Source organism: Narcine bancroftii, chromosome 2 (genome assembly GCF_036971445.1).
Source record: "Narcine bancroftii isolate sNarBan1 chromosome 2, sNarBan1.hap1, whole genome shotgun sequence".
NCBI lineage: Eukaryota > Metazoa > Chordata > Chondrichthyes > Torpediniformes > Narcinidae > Narcine > Narcine bancroftii.
The window spans coordinates 107557538-107577679 of record NC_091470.1 but is presented as its reverse complement, the minus strand read 5'-3'; the positions used below and the strand labels follow the sequence as shown (position 1 = coordinate 107577679).

Genomic DNA, 20142 nt, shown 5'->3' with positions numbered 1-20142 from the left:
TCGTGATAACGGCAGATGTGCAAAAGTTAGAATTGTCATGACAACTTGAGACAATCATTTTTCAATCATTGCCCTTTTGGCCTCAAGTTTGGATTTGGGCCCGATGCAGGATCTGAATTAGCAATATTCTCTACCTTTCTGCTTTCCACAGATGCTGCCTGACCAACTGAGTTCCTCCAGCAGTTCCTCTTTTGCTCCAGATTCATCCATTTCCAGTCTCTTGCAATTTTTCCCAATCCCATCATAGCAACACGTTCCCCACCTCTGATGTCCAAGCCTAACTACCAACCTATCCTAAACCTCTCTCAGTCACAACTTTAGTCACTTCCATTTCCCAGATCTGCAACTTGTATAATCCTCAGCAAGCTCTGCTCCTGCTTTATTGTGAATTTCCTTGGGCAAGATCAAAATGAATATTGCTGTTCGCAGACGCCTCACACCAAAGTTGCAGTGAGCTCCCTGTGCCCCAACCTCCGTATAGTGACAGTTTAACAACCCTTTTGAGGGACTGAAGAATTCTTAGGCCTAGTCATTGTAAAGCACATAACTCAGCGACAAAACACTGCGTTGTCCTGTAATGAAATAAATTGTTTTAATTTCTTACTTTGGTCTAGCTGATTATAGAAAAGGAAAGAATTAAATTTAGCAATTTACAAAGCCACATATTATGAAGCCATACCTAATGCAAAACTATTACAGTGAAGTTTGTCTTGAAGCCGCCTTTCCTTTTTTTCTTGTTGAAGGTTGTTCAGCCATATAGTCATACAGCATGGGAACAAGTGCTTCATCCAACTCCTTCTTGCTGACCAATTTGCTTAGCCAAGCTAGTCACATTTGGCCCATGTCACTTGAAAGCTCCCTATCCATGTACATATCCAAATAACATACCCACCTCAACAGTTTCTCTGGCAGCTTGTTCTATATACACACCACCCTTGTGTATGAAAAAGTTGCCTCTGAAGAACCCTTTAAATACTTCCTCTCTCATCTTAAAACTATGCCCTTGAGTTTTAGGCTCCCTTCTCTAAGCAAAAGACACTGACTATTCACTTTATTTTAGTCACTCATGATTTTATGTACCTAAAAAGTCACGCCGTAGCCTCCTAAGATCCAGGGAAAAAATAAAATCAAAGTCTATCTGGTCTCTCCTTACAACTCACGCCTTTTCAATCCAAGTAACAACCTCATGAAATGCAATGTACACAAGTGCTGGAGAAACTCAGCAGGTCCCACGGCATAGATAGGAAGCAAAGGGATATAACCAACAATTGGGATTAAACCCTTTGGCAAGGTATGAGCAAATGTCAGACAGGTACCTAAATGAAAAGGTGGGGCAACAACATATGTCTGTCTAGATGTTCTTCAACCAAACCGACTTCCAGTTTCCATTCAGCCCGTCTCTCTCTTTGCTCAGAGGAGGCAACTTCAGTGAATATATTTAAGACAAGGTTGGATAGATTTCTAAATAGTAAGGCAATAGTAAGGATTTCTAAATAGTAAGGAATATGGGGAAAAGGCAGGTAGGTGGAGAAGAGCCTATCATCAGATCAGCCATGATCTCATTGAATGGGGGAGCAGGCTCAACGGGCCTACTCCCACTCCTATTTCTTATGTTCTTTGTCCCTTTGTCTCATTTCCTTCAGTTCCCCACCCCTTTCCCTTTCTCTATCCTTTCACTTCTCAGCTTTTTTTCTCTTCTGCCTTCCCATCTATATTCACGTGTTGACCTGTGCTCCTCCCCTGCCACCTCAACCTTCCTCTTCTCTCCTCCCCTAACATTTTTATTTAGTTATCTGCCTGCTTTTCCCCTCATACCTTGATGAAGAGCTCGGGGCCCAAAATGTTAGGTATGTCTCTTTGCCTCCTATAGATGCTGCGGGACCTGCTAAGTTTCCCCAGCAATTTTGTGTATTAAACAGTACTCTAACTGTAGTTTTACTAATACGTTGGACAGCTTTTACATAATTACTCTAACTCCTGTATTCAGTGCCCTGACTGATGATGGCAAACATGCAAAATTCTTTCTTCACCACCTTGTCTACCTGTGTCACTATTTTCAAGGAACTATGTACCTGTACCCCTCGGTCTCTCAGTTCTAAAAGATTATGAGAGGTGTAGATAAGGTAGACATCCAGCATCTTTTCTCCAGGGCATAGCAGCAAATACAGACATCTGTATAAAGTGAGGGGAGGAAAGTTTGGGGCAGAAGCCAGAGGCAGATTACTATTTGAATGGCAATAGATTGGGAGATGGGGAAGTGCAGAGAGACCTAGGGGTTCTTGTGCACCAGTCACTGAAGGCGAGCATGCACGTACAGCAGGCGGTTAAAAAGGCAAATGGTATGTTGGCCTTCACATCAAGAGGATTTGAGTATAGGAATAAGGATACCTTACTGCAGTTGTACAGAGCCTTGGTGAGACCACACCTGGAATATTGTGCGCAGTTTTGGTCGCCTTATCTGAGGAAGGATGTTCTTGCAATGGAGGGAGTGCAAAGGCGATTCACCAGGCTGATACCTGGAATGGCAGGAATAACTTATGAGGAAAGATTGCGCAAATTGTACTCGCTGGAGTTTAGAAGATTGAGAGGGGATCTCATAGAGACATAAAATTCTGGCAGGACTGGACAGAATGGATGCGGAAGGGATGTTTCCAATGGTGGGGGAGTCCAGAACCTGGGGCCATGGTTCAAGGATAATAGGCAAACCATTTAGAACCGAGATGAGAAGGAATTTCTTTACCCAGAGGGTGGTGAATCTGTGGAAATCATTGCCACAGAGAGCAGTAGAGGCAGGTTCATTGAATATATTTAAGAGGAAATTAGATATATTTCTTCAGTAGAAGGGAATTAGGGGTTACGGAGAGAAGGCGGGAACAGGGGTACTGAACTTTAAGATCAGCCATGATCTCATTGAATGGCGGAGCATGCTCGAAGGGCCAAATGACCTACTCCTGCTCCTATCTTCTATGTTTCTATGTAAGGTTTTTTTGCACAGAAAGTAGTAGATGCCTGGAATGTATTGCTGGGGTGGTGGTGGATGCTGGTACAATAGGGACATTTTAAAAAACCAGACAGGCACATGGATGCAAGATAAATACAGGGTTATGGGTATGAGGTAGGGAAGGTTTAAATTGTAAATACTTTTTTATAGGTCAGCGCAACATTGAGTGCCAAAAGGCATGTACTGTACTGTAATATTCTTTGTTATGCAGTACTCTCCAGGGGTCTGCCATTTACTGTGTTTCTCCTATCTTAGTTTAACATAACAAAATTCAACACCTGACAAATTCCATTTGCCATTCCATAGCCCAGTTCCCCAGTTGCTCAATAAGTTGAGGGTGGCACGGTTGGCATAGCGGTTAGCACAACGCCTTTACAGCACCAACGATTGGGACTGGATCGGAGTTTGAATCCTATGCTGTCTGTAAGGAGTTTATACATTCTCTCCACATCTGCGTGGATTTTCTCTGGGGGATCTGGTTTCCTCTCACCATTTGAAACATACCAGGAGTGTAGGTTAGTGGGGTGTAAATTAGGTGGCATGGACCTGTGGGCCAAAATGGCCTGTAATCGTGCTGTCTAAATGTTTTTAAAAACCCGTTCTAGTTTGATAACCTTTATCACTGTTTATTTTTGCCACCAATTTTCATTTCACCAGCAAAATGACTAATTATACCACCTGCATTCTCATCCAAATTGTTAATATAAATGGTCAACATTGGACTCTACCAATCAATCCCTGCAGTACACCATTGGTCACAGGCCTCCAATCAGAAAAACAATCCGTCATACCAATCCACATACAACTTCTCAGGGTTAAATGTGATGTTGTGTATGTACTCTGATAATAAATTTGAACTTTGAACAAACAGTCCTCTGGCTCCTACCACCAAGCCAATTTTGTATTCATTTGGCTAGATTACCCTAGATTCCATGTAATCTAACCTTTCACATTAGCCTACCACACGGGCTATGTGAAAGTCAATGAAGACAACATTTATTGTACTACTCTCATTGGTCTCGGTCATTTTCATCAATGTTCTTGGTCAAAATTTTTACTAATATCTTATTGGTAAATATATTTGTTTTTTTATGCAATTTTTTTCTGTATAAAAACGACTCAGAACAAAATTTATTTCAGGCATGAATTCTTTTTATTATATGAAGTGTTACTGTATGATTGTAGTTTTTTTTAAAATGGTGATTGGCAAGAAGATTGTCATGATTAATAATGCAGCATTCTCACACATTGAATTACTGATCTTTTTTCTTCATGTAAGTATAATTTGGTTCCAAAGTTATTTTCAATTTTTTGAATAATGTTTTTAATGATTATTAACAAGAAATGTTATTCTGTAGTACAGTTCGATTTAACAATACTGGATATTTTTCAGGGTGAAACATTATAACAACTTCAGGGGGATTTTACATCACTGAACAATTGATTGATCTGAACATCAAATAATATCAATCCCTGTGCAATGCTTCTTTTCATTGTGAAAGAAATTAGACCACATTCTCCCAGGAATGCCTATTATTGAACACTCAAATGAGAATGAGATTTACATGGCAACCCACCATTGTCTTTCTTAATCACATTCCCTCTCTCCATAAGAACATCCTGCTTAATAATCTCATCAACCAATGTCGTTGAACTGAGTGGCTTTCTGTGCCATTTCTGACAACTATGTCATGGTAGATCTGGAATTTTCATGTGGGACTGCATAAATAACTGGGTACATTCCCTTTTTCAACGAACATGAGCGAGCCTGGTGAATTATTATAATAGAAACACAGAGATGCTGGAGGAACTCAGCAGTCTCAATCTCAGTGTCTGCAGACTTTTGTGTTTCACTCAAATTATTATAATAACCCAGTCTTTCCACATCACCATTATTGCCACCACGATTCATAACTAACTTTTTTGAGATTTATTGAATTTTAATTCCTCAGAAGCTGCATGGGATTTGAAAATTCCTGTCTTGCCCAGTGATCTAACTACAGTGCAACAGGGCTCAGAATTTTATCAGCTAAGAGTGAAAATATAGACCCTTTCTAACATAATCAGGGCAAACAAATGTTTAAATTGCAGCTTCCTGAAATGCATTATTATCATTGCAAAGCAGAAAATGATATCAAAGTTGTGAGCTTGTTGATAAAATAACCTGACAAAAATTTTGTGCAATTGTCATGTTAAGACCCAGCTAAAAAAGCTCATCAGTCTTTGGCATTTGCTGCCGACATTACAGAATCAGGATCAGAATTTATTGTCATGAATATGTCGCAAAACTCGTTGTTTTGCAGCAGCATCACAGTGAAAACATTTTTATTAATCACTTTACAAAATAAATAAAAATAGTGCAAGAAAAAGATAAAGTAAGGCCATGTCTGTGGTTCATTGTTCATTGAGAAATCTGATGGCAGAGGGGAAGAAGTTGTCCTTGAGCCGCTGAGTGCTCGTCTTCAGGCTCCTGTACCTTTTTCCTGATGGTAGCAGAATGAAGAGCATGTGGCCTGGGTGGTAGGGGTCCTTGAGGATAGAGGCTGCTTTCTTAAGACATTACCTCTTGTAGATGTCCTCAGTGGAGTGAAGACTGATGCCTGTGATGTCGCAGGCCGTGTTAACAACCATCTGGAGTTTTTCCTATCCATACAGTGATTCAACCTGTCAGAATGCTCACCACAGTATACCTGTAGAGGTTTTCAAGTCTTTGGTGACATACCAAATCTCCTCAAATCACATTAACTACAACCTCCAGAAAAGTGTAGTTGTAATAAGATGGGTATCTCCATCAATTTGGAGTGTTGTTATAAGCTGGATGTTTCCTTACCTGCTTAATATTTCCAGCATTTTATGTTCTTCTTCACATTAACAATATCTGCAGGAATTTGCCTTTTCTCACTGTCTGTTGGTTTACGAAGCATAAATATTTTGATTGCTTTTTATACACCTTGGAATTCATTTTCCATCCAGCTCTAATCCCTACTTTTCATTTGCTTTTGCAAATGATAAGTCTGGCAAATCAATTCAATGAAGGATGGACAGCAATTGATATGGATGAATTCATATCAAAAGACATTTCCTGGTCTTATTAGCTGCACTTGTATCTAAATATCTGATTAATAGTAGGTCACAAGGACCATGTTTCTTTTTGCACCCACCTATTCCACATAGTATTCTGTGTTGTCATACTAAAATGTCTCTGCCAAAATGATAAGGCTTTGGACAATATAAGACACTTAAAAAGAGTCATCAAAGTTCATAGCACAAAAGATGGCATTTGGCCTATTATGTCTGTGCTGGCTAAAATGGATTTTTGATTAGTCCTACTATCTAACTCTTGGTGCAGAGCCTGACAGGTTATGGGTCCTGATGTGTTCACACAGGTTCTTTAAAGATATAAATGAGTATTTCTCCCACCTCCCATTCATGTAATAAATTCTAGACTCAATATTTGTTGAGAGAAATTACTCTTTCCAGCTTTCTTTGAATCATTCTACCAATTAATTTAAAATCTATATACCAAGTTATTTGTCTCTTTGCTTTATATATATTTTAACTGCCTAAATACTTGACAAATCAATCTTCACTTTGTTCCTTGTTGCTGTTATTCTCCTGTTATGGAAATCCCCTCTACATTTTTAAGTGTTTTCATATCATTTCCATGAAGTCATGACCAAAACTAGAAAGCGATATTCTAGGAGTGTCAGGTGCAGATCTGATACAATGACAAGGTTGAATGAAATATTATGGGATTCAGCATTCACATTGGCACCTGAAAGAACTTGTTCTCCAATACTGAACAGAAGTCAGAAGCACCAAGCAGAGAACCAGGAAGGTGAGCAAAGAAGCAAAGTCAGCTGCAGCTTCCATCTGGCCTGTGGAGCTGTAGCTACCATCAGAAGATCTGCACTGGGTTCTACTCCCAAGCAAAACACCATTGACTCACTGGAAATCATGTCTGTTTCATTTATAGAATCAATATGCCAGGAAATAATGTAACCGTGGGACTATTGATCCTAAAAGTTGGCTGGGGGTCAGGGAGCAGAGGTGGTGGTGAATGGAAGGAATTGTGCGGTGGATATCACCGGGGGGGGGGGAGGGTGGAGGTAAGGTTTGAAACCACAACCTTTGGCATAGCTTTAACTGCTCCCATTGTTCCTAGGATGGCGCAAAGTTGGGTGATGGCACCTAGTCATGCAAGAGTGAAGGGAAGTTTGGGGAAAAAAGAGAAAGATAAACTGATTGAAAGGAAGGTATTGCAATATACTCAAGGCTGAACTTTACAGATTTTAACCTTGATTATGGCCCAGTTAAAAACAAACTATACTGTGCATTAGCTGGGGATCTACAGAAAAGTTAGAATGATGAATAACACTGGTAAAATCTGCTTGGTTCATGCAGCACTTTATCTATTTGCTGAGGGAAAGTCAAATGGATATGATTAAAGCCATTCATCTTGACATTCTCTGCCTTTTAACTTTGCACTTTTCTCCCAGTAAGCCTTTAAAGCACAGGCTCAGTGTTAAAAGAAAGATTGGTTGATTGGGGAAACAACTGTCTGGATGAAGTATACTCCATTTTATTGTGAGTAGTTTCTTGATACATCAGTTTATCCACCAACTAAGTCCAGCTTAAATTCAGCTGGAAAAATTAACAACATATATTTCCAAATGTCACATGTATTTTTAATTCAGTTTAATTTTGTCCATTAATTCTAACTGCAATCCTGATAGGAATAGAAAAAAAAATCTGCAACTGGAAAATTTCATCTAGTGCCCAAATACCATTTAAGTTTGCAGATGACACAAAGATTGGAGGTGCAAGGATAGTTAGGAAGGCCTTCAAGGCTTTCAAAGGGATCTGGACCAGCTGGAAAGTGGGCTTCAAAATGGCAGATGGAATTTAATGCAGACAAATGTGAGGAATTGACAAGCCAAAAAAGGACAGTAAACGGTAGGGTATTGAGGAATGTGGTAGGACATAGGTATCTAGGAATACAGGTTCATAATTCCCTGAAACTGGCATCACGGGTGGAAAGGGCCATAAAGAGAGAATTTGGCATGTTGGCCTTCATAAATTAGAACTATATTGTTACAATATAGCCCTTAAATGTTCAACTTGTCTGTGATTCAGACTTCTACAGTATTGAGTATAGGAGATGGGATATTATGGTAAGATTTTATAAGACTTTGTTGAGGCCAAATTTGGAGTATTGTGTGCAGTTCTGGTCATCTAACTACAGAAAAGATATCAATATTGGCAAATTAAACCATCTTTAAAATGAGTTCATCACGGACTTACAATCTGTGGGTGAGGCTCAGCTTGACCTTCTTGTAGCCAATCATTTCAACTGTACAGCCATTCCTGCACAGATATGTCTATCCTTGGCCTCATCTATTGTCAGGATAAGACCAAATTTAAACTTGAGGAACAACACACCATGTTCTTCCTGGACAACCTTGAACAAAAGAGAATGAATATCGATATTTCCAATTTTAGTTAAGCCGCACCCCCATCCACTTCCATTATTTCCATCTCTACTTCTTCCTGTAACCATAATGAAGTGGAATGGCTGTAAGAATTGTTCCTGAATTCGTCTCATTTGTTAATATAACAGGGTGTATTCAGAGCTGGTGATGGAGGAATGTGGCACGTTGTCTGTAGATATAGTTTCTGAGAGGTAAACTATTGCTTGACTGGTAATTTGAGTTTGATGTAGGTTCCTTCTTGGATCAGAAAATAGTGAGTTTTATTCTACTGCTGCACCTCATACCGAGTGGTTCATAGGATAACAAATATGCAATATAAAGGCCCAATTTATTGGGCCTTTATTTCTGAAGGCTGATGCACATTGAATGAGTGCAATGCAAAACTGTGAGGATCTATGTTGAATAATTGAAATTGGAAGATGTCCTCTGACAAGAAGTTTCAAAAATTATTTTTGATATCACTGTCCCTTCTCATTTTTCATTTACAGGGCAAAGATCTCCTGGATGGAAAAGTTAAAGGCAAGGTTCTGTCAGGTAAACAACGTCTACTCACTGATCTCTTAATATGCCATTTCCACCCACATCACAACTAATAACCCCTACACAGCCTCCTAAAGCTCAAAGTATTGGGCTGGCACCATACTCCCCCAGACCTGTGACTGAAGGATTGCTCAGTGATTTAGTCAGAAGAGGAGGTGTGCTCATTAATTCTCATAGAATAAGGAAGGTAATTAAAGCTGTTCACAATTATCTTAAAGGTATATTCTCCCAATGTTGAATTGTGTCAGTTTTCCTTCCGTGGCAGTTCCTCTATACCATCCTGGACAGATGAATAAAACTAAAACCTATGACTCATGAGGTGTGCAGTTGTAATTGCACAAATAAAATTAAGGTCTTTTGTCCAATGCAACAAAAATCCCACTCACGTTGCTTATTTATATTCTGGAACCTGCAAACTAACAAAGCATCCCAAGCACTTATCCAAGACGTTAGCAGGCAAACTGAGGCAACACAAAACAGATAATGCTAGTCAAAAGCCAGGTTTAAATAAGGAGAAAGAGGAGATAAAAGGCAGAGAGATTTTAGAACTGAATTGTGTGGAGAAGCAATTAAAATAGGGATGTTTAAGAGTTTTTGAGGGAGAGGAAAGATGACAGAAATAGGGAAGGACAGACTTTTGGACAGTATAGAAATAGGTGTGAAACAGGAAAGTCTACAAACACTGTGATTATACTAAATGCAAAATTTTGGGCAGTTAGAAATAGGGGTGCACATACAAAAGTTGAGACAGGGTGAACAGGCCATTTAAACAACTTGAAAGTCTTGGAGAGGAAGGATAGTCACAATTGTCAACAGTTGAAGTGTTAACGGCTTGATGAGGATTTCAGCACCCTGTAGGTCGAGGTAAAATCCATCAGAAATGAAAACAGGGCGATCATGGAGATAATGACATAGCATATCAAGTCAAGTCATGTTTATTGGTTCTTTTGGAATATTTTATTTATAATTTATAATTTTTCATCCAGGCTTGTAGTCCTGTACTGCGACCTACCAATGATGGCAGTTCACAATCTCCTATACAGCTACAAACGAGCCTGCAGCTGACGTGGACTTTTACCCCCTCCATAAATCTTCGTCCGCGAAGCCAAGCCAAAGAAGATACATCTACATATATTCCTTTTCTCTATGACTATATTATATATATATATGTATATATATATATATATATATATATATATACACACACAAGCCCACATCATTGCCCACCCCTCCCCCCACCTATAAAACTAAACAATTCGTTCATACTCCAATGTCAATAACAATAACAAACACTAACATGAAGGAAATGAATAAGAGTACAAATAATAAAAAGAGAAATGAGAAAAGAAACCGGGACTATCACGGCTCAACGGACAGCTTCTAGGTTGGTGTTCATTCTTGATTTTCCTTGATCAGATTCAGTGCGGGAGAGGGAGAAAGCATGTATGCTGCCAAATCTGAAAAGTGCTGGACTTGTTTCTCAGATTGCAAGTTATTTTCTCCAGGGGAAATCAACTTTGCATTTCCTTGTTCCATCGGTCGATACTAATAGAGTCGGACTTCCAGGTCACCGCAATGCACTTCCTGGCCACTGCCAATGCGATTAACACAAATTGGATTTGAAATTTTGACAGCTTCATTGTAAGCCTTATGTCCATTATATTCCCCAGCAGGAACACCTCTGGGTCTTGAGGGAACTGTTTACCTATAATTTTTTCCAGGACTTGGCCTAGATCCACCCAAAAGGGGCTCACCTTGGCACATGACGAAGTTGCATGTACAAACTTCCCGGCTGCAACACCACACCTGAAGCATTTGTCTGGGAGTTCTGGCTTTGATCTATGGATTTTCTGCAGTGTTATGTACAACTGGTGCAGAAGGTTATACTGGACCAGCCTGTACCTTGCATTAATGACCTTGGTCATACTTTCCTGGCACAGGTCGGACCAACACCTCTCGTCAATTGTAATACCCAAGTCCGACTCCCATCTTTCTCTTGACCTATGAAGGCCTGGTTTGGGTCTCTCTGTCTGGAACAGGTAATACATTGCTGAAATAAATTTCTTGCTGATCCCCCTTCGAATCAGGGCCTCTATGCTACTGCAACGAGGTAGGACCATACCTGGACCTAATACGTCCCGTAGAAAAGACCTTATTTGAAGATAGCAGGGGAATGTTTTATTCTGTAAATCATATTTATTTTTAAGCTTTTCAAATGACATTAATTGCCCTTGCTCATAATAGTCCTCTGTACACCTGACTCCCTTACGGAGCCAGATGTCCAGAATCTTGTTACCCATTGTTAGTGGTATTAATTTATTCGGAGTCAAGGGAGATTTTGGTGACAGCCCCATCTTAATATCCATACTGGTTAATTTTGGTCTTTAATATGGGGCTGCACTTCTTCCCTGTCAACAATTTAATGTCCCATTTATAAATAAAATCCTCTGCTATCTTCTCGCTCACCAGGTGCAGATCAATTTGTGCCCAGGATGGTACATCTCCTCCCTGAAAAAGGGAGGCGATGTATCTCGACTGAGCTGCCCAATAATATTTTTTGAACTCCGGCAATCTCAATCTACCTAGTCTATAGTCCCATGTTAATTTTTCCATAGAGACCCTTGGTCCCTTACCATTTCAAAGAAACCTCCTAACCATATGTGATAACTGTTTGAAGAAACCCTGGGGCAACGGCACAGGCAATGTTTGGAAAAGATGTTGGAATCTTGACAACACATTCATTTTGATGCAGTTGACCCTGCCTATCCTGATAAGCAGGGGCATCCACCTCTTTAAGTCCTTGACTCTTCCCAGCAAGGGGGCATAATTTAACTTGTATAAATTATTCAAGTCACTATCAATATTAACTCATAGGTATATGATCCCCTTCTGTCGCCACTTTAAACTACTAATTCCTTTAAATTGATTATAATTACCCTCAGTGAGTGGCATCACCTCGCTCTTATCCCAATTCATCTTATACCCAGAAAGTTCCCCATAGTTCTCCAGTACTTCATGCAGCCTAAGCAAGGAAGTCGCAGGGTCTGTCAAAAATATCAGTACATCATCAGCAAACAAGTTAATTTTGTGTTCCTCCTGGCCCACTCTATAACCTTTGATGTCTGGATCCTGCCAAATGGCTTCTGCCAACAGTTCCATAGCCAGCACAAAGAGAGCCAGTGAGAGTGGGCACCCTTGCCTACTAGATCTGGTAAGTGGGAAGGCTGGAGAGACTTGCCCATTGGTTACAATTTTCGCCTTGGTTGCGTGATATACCACCCTAATCCAATTTTGAAAAATTCGTCCCAACCCTGCCTTCTCCAGCACCTTGAATAAAAAATTCCCACTCCAGTCTATCAAAGGCCTTTTCTGCATCCAAGGAGATGGCCAGACCCTTCTCACTTCTGGAATGTCCCAGATGCATAACACTCAGCAATCTGCCAATATTATCTGCTACTTGCCTTCTCTGCACAAAGCCTGTCTGATCCTTGTTTATCAATTTCGGCAAATGCAATGCCAATCTATTTGCCAAGGCTTTGGCTAGGATCTTGTAATCAGTATTCAGGAGAGAAATTGGCCTATAGGAAGAGGGCATAAGCTGATCCTTTCCCTTCTTCAAAATTGTCGTAATAATCGCCACTGTAAAAGATTCCTGGAGGGACCTTGTTTCCCTAGCCTGGTCTATCACTTCCATATAGAGAAGCATTAATAAGTCCTTAAATACTCGACAGAACTCAGGCGAGAACCCGTCCTCCCCCAGAGACTTACCTGTTTACAGTGCCCTCAATGCTTTACCCAGTTCTTCCTCAGTAAAAGTAAGATCTAATCCTGGCTAATCCTCTGGGGTCAGGCAGGGAGGTCTTATCTGGCCAGGAACCCATTCTCAGATTTCTATAATCCTTCATAAAATTCCCTGAAGGTCTCATTAATTTCCTTTGGTTTGTATGAGACCTGGCCATTCCCCATTCGTATTACATTAATTCTTCTAGAGGCTTGTTCTTCCCTCAACTGCCATACCTTATGTGCTCTCGGCCCCAACTCATAATATTTTTGTCTCGACCTCATAATAGCCTTTTCCATACTATATTTCTGAAATGTATTATATTCCAATTTCTTGTTTGTGAGAGCTCTTTAATGGTCCTCTAGGCCTGATTCCTGAAAATCCTTCGCTAATTGGGTCATGTTCTTTTCCAATTCTTCCACTTCCCTCGTATAATTTTTCTTGACCACTTTCGTATACTCAATTATCTGACCCCTCAAGTATGCCTTGAGGGTGTCCCATAGAAGAAATTTATCTGGAGTAGAGGGGCAGTTGTCCTCACAAAACTGAGTTATTTGAGATCTTATAAAGCTACAAAACTCTGGCTTTTTCAATAGCAAAGTGTTAAGACGCCACCTACACGTCCTGCTTATCTGTCATGTCTATAGTCAAGATTGGGGAGTGGTCTGAGAGAAGTCTCGCCCTGTACATGGCTTCCATGATCCTACCCTCTAAATGGGCTGAAGCCAATAGGAAATCTATTGTAGAGTAGGAGTCATGTTGTTTCGAGTAGAATTGTTATCTGATTGTTCAAGTATAACCCAATGAAACATTTTGGGCGGCATGGGCTGGAAGGGTCTGTTACCATGCTGCCTGTCTAAATTAAAATAAAAGAATTAAAATGAAATTAAAAAAAACAGCTGTATGATATTAATCAAAGGTGAAACACGAAAGTCTGCAGACACCATGGTGGAAGTAAATACAATGCTGGAGAAACACAGCAGGTCCAACAGTGTTCTTCCAGTCCTCAGTGCAAAACATGCAGACACACAACCAGATACAATATACATTCAGACAAACAGTACATAAGCAGGATAAGTATTTCATCTATACAAATATGTTTTGTACATATGAGATTCTTGGATGGTTAGTGTGAGCAGTTCCTTTGATTGTGCCGCTGGATGGAAATAGAAAAAGAATAAGACTAGATAGACTTTGCAGCATCAAAACCATGTAGATCACTAGCAGAAGAAGAAATGTACACCTGCAAAATCTCTAACCCTGTGGCCTACATTAAGGTGCCAACACCACTGCCTTGTTTCCCTTCAAGTTGCCTTCTATCCTTAGACATATGCCATGATTCTTCATGGTCATTGGGTTTAAATCTTAGAATGATCTCCCCAAAAGTATGATTCACCAAAGGACTGCAGCAATTCTCAAGATAGCTCATTCCTTCTCAAGGCAATTAGCGATATACAATTAATCTGCCATTAACAGTAATGTCACATCCAAATAAAATGAATACATTTTATTTTAGAAGGCATGGTTAGCATTGCGGTTAGCGCAATACTATTCAAATCCGACGCTATCTGTAAGGAGTTTGTACATTCTCCTTGTGTCTGTGTTGGTTTCCTCTGGGTGTTCCAGTTTCCTCCCACTCTTAAAAAATACAAGGGTTGTAGGTTAATTGAGATATTTGGGCGGCATGGGCTGGAAGGGTCTGTTACCATGCTGCCTGTCTAAATTAAAATAAAAGAATTAAAATGAAATTTAAAAAAACAGCTGTATGATATTAATCAAAGGTGAAACACGAAAGTCTGCAGACACCATGGTGGAAGTAAATACAATGCTGGAGAAACACAGCAAGTCCAACAGTGTTCTTCACAGAGCAAAGATAAAAATACATAACTAGCATTTCAGCCTTGAGGTATGGAAAAATGTTACCGGGTGTCCGAACAAAATGGTGCAGAGGGAGGCATGGGGGAGGAGCACAGAGGAAAGATAAAAATACATAACTAGCGTTTCAGCCTTGAGGTATGGAAAAATGTCGCCAGGAGTCCGAACAAAATGGTGCAGAGGGAGGCACAGGGGAGGAGCACAGTTTCAAAGATAGAAGGTCATAGTTAGATAAGGGAAGGAGAGCTCAACAGCTAACAAGGGGAGAAGTATGGCTCTGTGAATGGAGAGAGAAGGAGATGGAGAGCTGGAGACAAGACAAAGGGAAGGAGAATGGAGAGTGGTCTAGCAGAAACTGGAGAAGTCAATTTTCTAGTTGGAGAGTGTCCTGACTGAAAATTAAGTGTTGCTCTTCCAATTTATGGGTGGGATTGTACATGAGGCCATGGTCAGACATCTGGGAGTGGATCACGGAATTAAAGTGATTGGCCACTGGGAGATCCTTGTCACTGACGCAAACAGTGCAAAGATGCTCAGTAAAGTGATCTACCAGTCTGCGTCCAGTCATAACGGGAGTACCGGATGCAATGGATGACTCCCCAGATACACAGTGAAATGTTGCTTCACTTGAAAGGACTGTTTGGGGTTCCGAATGGTGGTGAGGGGGGATGCGTGGGTGCAAGTGTGGCACTTTCTTTGGCCGCATGGGAAGGTTAATGTTTGGTTGGAAGGGATGAATGGATGAGGGAGTCACAGAGGGAGCAGTCCCTATGGAAAGAGGAGAGGGGTGTTACAGAGTCCAGAGGATCCCAAAAACCAGCAGCAATAGATATGCACCATAACACAGGGTTACTTAAACAAAAGTTGTTTTTAATTATATTTGAACAAGAAAACAGAATTAAATTTTAACTTATTACTTAACCTACCTAATCCCCCCTCTAATATTAAGTACAGGTATGTGTAATGTATATTTAAGATTAGTAAAGTTCTTTGGATCACAGTCCAATCTCACTCAGGCAATTCTTGTACTGTGCACAGAAGTTAGCATTAACAAAGTTCACCAGTCTTTGGTGTTTAACAGGCAAATGGTTACCACTCAGGAGGGTTCTTGCTGATTTTCAGAGAGATTCATTTTCCTGGACATCCGCAATTGATTCCATCTCAATCAGTCTTGCTGACGAAACTTTCCCCCTTCAGGATTCTCCAGATGATCCTCTTTCTTTCAGGTCACCTTTCAGATCGCCAGTCTTCTCCTTTGACCAGACAGCCTTCCAAAGTTTGCCAGCTTTGTCCTTTTGGAAATAATTTCTGTCACTCCTTTCTCTGTTTCACACCCTCCCTCTTTGAGAACAAAACAGTTCTCTGCCTGCAAAGATCGCATGCTCTCCCAGGCAAACTCTATTCTGCAACTTTGTTGCTTTCTTGCAAAAAACACTCTGCAAAAGTCCTGCATATACTCTGTATTTTAAAATGTGTGTGTGCAAGCTGCTGTAACAATTCCTCCCAAACCACCTCTAAATACTCTGTCACAGGGGAAGGTGGTGGGATCATGTTATAGGTGGTGGAAATTACAGAGGATAATGTGTTGGATGTGGAGGCTAGTTGGGTGGTAGGTGAGGACAAGAGGAATCCTGTATTTGTTACGTCTGGGGGAAGAGGGGTCCAGGACAGATGAGTGGGAAATGGAGGAGATGTGGGTAAGGGATGAGTTAATGATGGTGGAGGGGAAGCTATGTCCATGGAAGAAAAAGGACATTTCTGATGATCTGGCCTGGAAGACCTCTTCTTGGAAACAGATTGGGAGGAGACAGAGAAATTGGGGGAAAGGAATCAAATCCTTGCAGAGGACTCGTGTGAAGAAGTTCAGCCGAGGTGATTGAGGGAGTCAGTGGGCTTGTCAAATATGTCCGTGAAAAAATTGTCTCCCAAGATGGAGACAAAGAGATCAAGAAACGGGGAGAGTGTTGCCGGAGATGGATCAGGTGAATTTGAGATCAAAGTGAATGAAGTTGATGAGCTCATTTCGGGTGTATGAGGCAACCCCGATGTTGTCCTCAATATAGCATTGGGGGCCTTGCCCGTGTAGGCTTGCAGCGTGGATTGCTCCACAAAACAGTTAATGAAAGGACAGTGTCACCTGATTTGCATGGAAACTGAGGCACCATCTATTGCTCAAAAGACTATTGGAGAGAAACTAAAAGACTTTTTATTCACTTAAGAACACAAGCATATCCATACTGTTTAGTTGGTGTGTACTGAGCTACAAGGGGCTGTGGAACAGTCACCTTTATACAGGAACCTGGGGGGGGGAGGGGCCACAGGTACAACCGGCCAATGGGTGTGCTTGACCAGACAATTATACATAACAATGGTTTACCACAGAAACCTTAAATTGAACATTTTAACTTTGTTTGAAGGAGGCTCATAAATGGTAACAGGATCGATTTGATGCTTCCTAAATCATTTATGCAAAGGAAAGGAGTATTCAGACTCACCAAGAAATGTTTTTCACTGCAGAGTAACTGTTTCTTCCCAAAGAAAATGGGTACAATATCACCATTAGATGTCATGGTGAATGTGCTTGAACAGTTTCTATGACCTGAATTTACTGAAACTTTAAAAAAAACTTTTAATTGCTGCCAACACATTGCAGTTACAATGCTTATCTGTACCAGCAATTTCATTGCTGTTAGTATAGTTTGCGGTGGTCATTTTTACATTTATCACACTTTTGTTAATGTACATAAACAAGCTTTGTATAAAGAAAAGCATTGACTGTTATTTTACATTTTTGTGCCATGGGTAATATTGAAATTAATCATACAAATTCCTGAGGTCATAGTTTTTGAAGATAATTAACTTATTTATTGCAACAAACTATAAGAATTTAAAAGTCTGTATCAACATTTCCACTTATTACATACAATATCAGGAAATAAATGTACTTTTAGCTATTTTTTCTCTTCCAAAACTCCTCCTATTTACCTCATACCCCATATGGACTGTGCTCCCGAGGAATATTCAGGCTCTATTCCAGTTGTCAGTCAGGTAAACAAAAAGAATCGAGGGAGAATATTGTTCCATGAACCCAATTTCACCCCACCCCAGTAATCACATCATTAATAAACCAATTTCATAGCACTTCCAATGGAACACTCCCTTCAATTTGCATATCATAGCACCTTGAGATTGAATTTCCATAACTATCCTATTAAAATATACATATATCTATGAACACTTTGCTGTTTGTCCTTATCTACTTTCATTGCCATTTATGCCGACTTTAACCTGCTCTAAATTGGTATATTTCCAGTTATTACAAGTTTTCCCCCTCACCACAAGACAAAAATCTAAAACTTGCCTCTTTGGAGTTATTTCATCAAATGTTACTGTAATGGACTTTGTTGTGCACTATAGAGCTGATCCTGTGCACTCTACAGCCATCTGATTATGCTGCTCATGAAGTAACTCCAGCAGAGAGCTGTTACTGTTAACACTTCCAAATAGTAAGAATGACACAGATTGTAACCCACTTAAGCATATGGAGCTCTGTTTATTTTTCAGTGATATTCACAAAAGTAGATCTAATTTTCAAACCACAATCAGAGATTGCCATAATTCAAGAGTGAGCATGTCTGTGTGGAGAGTGATAGTGTTGGGGGAAATCTAGTTTGTGTTTGCTTCACAGGCACATTCTTGGAACTGAAGCTGGGGCCTTTCTGGTTGCCTCACCATCACAATCCCAAAGGTGATAAAGTGGCCTTGCCAATGAAGCCACCAAAGGGAGGGAGGAAACCAGAGCACCTGATGGAAACCCATGCAGAACCGGGAAAATGTACAAACTCCTTACAGAGAGTGCTGGATTCTAATCCGGGTCACTACCGCTGTAATAGCATTAATGTAACCGCTGCACTGATGCTGTAATAGCGTTAAGATGACTGCTACGCTCACTGTGCCGCCTAAAATAAAATGCATTCATTTTATTGGGATGTGACGCCACTGGCAAGGGCAGCATTAATCATACATCGCTAATTGCCTTGACAAGGCAGTGATGAGCTATCTTGAGAATTGCTGTGGTTGCTCATCACACTACAAGGATAAGATTTGCCTTTTAATAATTGCTGAAGGATGAAATGTGGTGTTTAATCAGGAGGGGGATAAAATCAAATAGAAAAACTTCAGTTCTTTCCATCATCTATTGAGGGGAAGGATGTTTTCATTTTGATTCTTCCAGAATATACCAATATAATTGTCTCCTGCCTCCTCAATTCTCAGCAAATAAGGAGTAACAATAAATGCCAGCATACAAGTGGTAGTCACATCTGGTGAATGAATAAATGAAAAAAAATATAATCTACAGCAAGACATTGACCGTGTGTCTCTGTGATAAGATAGTACATCAACCCCTTACTCCAAAGTATCTTTCGAATGAGTTAAATGACATTTTATCTTGATGTAACAATGAAAGAAATGGATAACTATACCAAATGCAATTGACAGAAAAATTGTGAAATGTTCAATGAAATGCAGCAATGTTGTTCTATTGTTCACCGTAAAAGATTCAACCCATATATCTCTCTGATTTCCTCGCTTATTTCTCATACTCTTATTTTCTTCCTTGAAGTGTTTCAAAATTCAGCTCCAAATTCCATTAATTAGCTCCACGAATGGCCACTTTGGTGATATTTCTAAGAATGCGGGTGAAAAAAATCCATTTCTCCTTTTCACGTTTCTAATATTGAGGCTAATTTAACGTATGCTGAGCCGTACATTAATTACCTATGATATTGCATTGATGTTGATCCTTTAATTTAAAAGGATTCTCACCTGTCCATCACCTTATAATGGGCCGTTGAATTTAATCTCATCTTTTCAAAATCTTTGTCTTTGTTTTCCAGTAGCTCCACAGTATTCCCCTTTCTTCCTTTTATAGACCCCCAGCACTGATTAAGCACAGGCATCCGCCATATGCCAAAATGTTATGTCTTGTTATTCACAAAACAATGAATCCAATTCACATCAGCCTTTACTTCAAGGTGAGCTATTGGAAAATTGAAATAAGATGCAGGCTTGTCAATGATTGCTATTGAAGTTTATGAAGTGTCTGATTATGTATCCTGTTTCAAAGGAGTTGCTGGTGTTCTGTATTGCTTCAGCAAAGATCAAAAATGAAAAGCATGTGTACACATGAATTCTGCATGTAAAAGATTTATAGTCAGAGAGACAGTCTGATAACAAGTGTCAGAAGTGAGCATGGAAACTGCAGGGAAGAACTGAGCTTTCGAAAATAAGTCAGCAAATTAGGATTTGATGGGATTATAAAAAATGCAAAATATATAAATGGATTTGTTTGTGAGTTTATTAACTATTATTTTATGGTTTTTGACATAATTTAATTATTTAATTTAGACATATAGCACGGTCCATGTCACCAGTTTAAAAAATTCATGACT

At 39.9% G+C, this 20142-nt stretch overlaps 1 protein-coding gene across 1 annotated transcript in view; it reads left to right on the top strand.

Annotated features, from left to right (window-relative positions):
* Positions 1-20142, top strand: part of LOC138754106 (phosphatidylethanolamine-binding protein 4) — a 328885-nt gene that overhangs the window by 227472 nt on the left and 81271 nt on the right. Inside the window, exon 5 of the mRNA XM_069917930.1 lies at positions 8982-9027. Within this exon, the coding sequence (XP_069774031.1) occupies positions 8982-9027 (46 nt within the window). The remainder of the gene's footprint in view (positions 1-8981; positions 9028-20142) is intronic.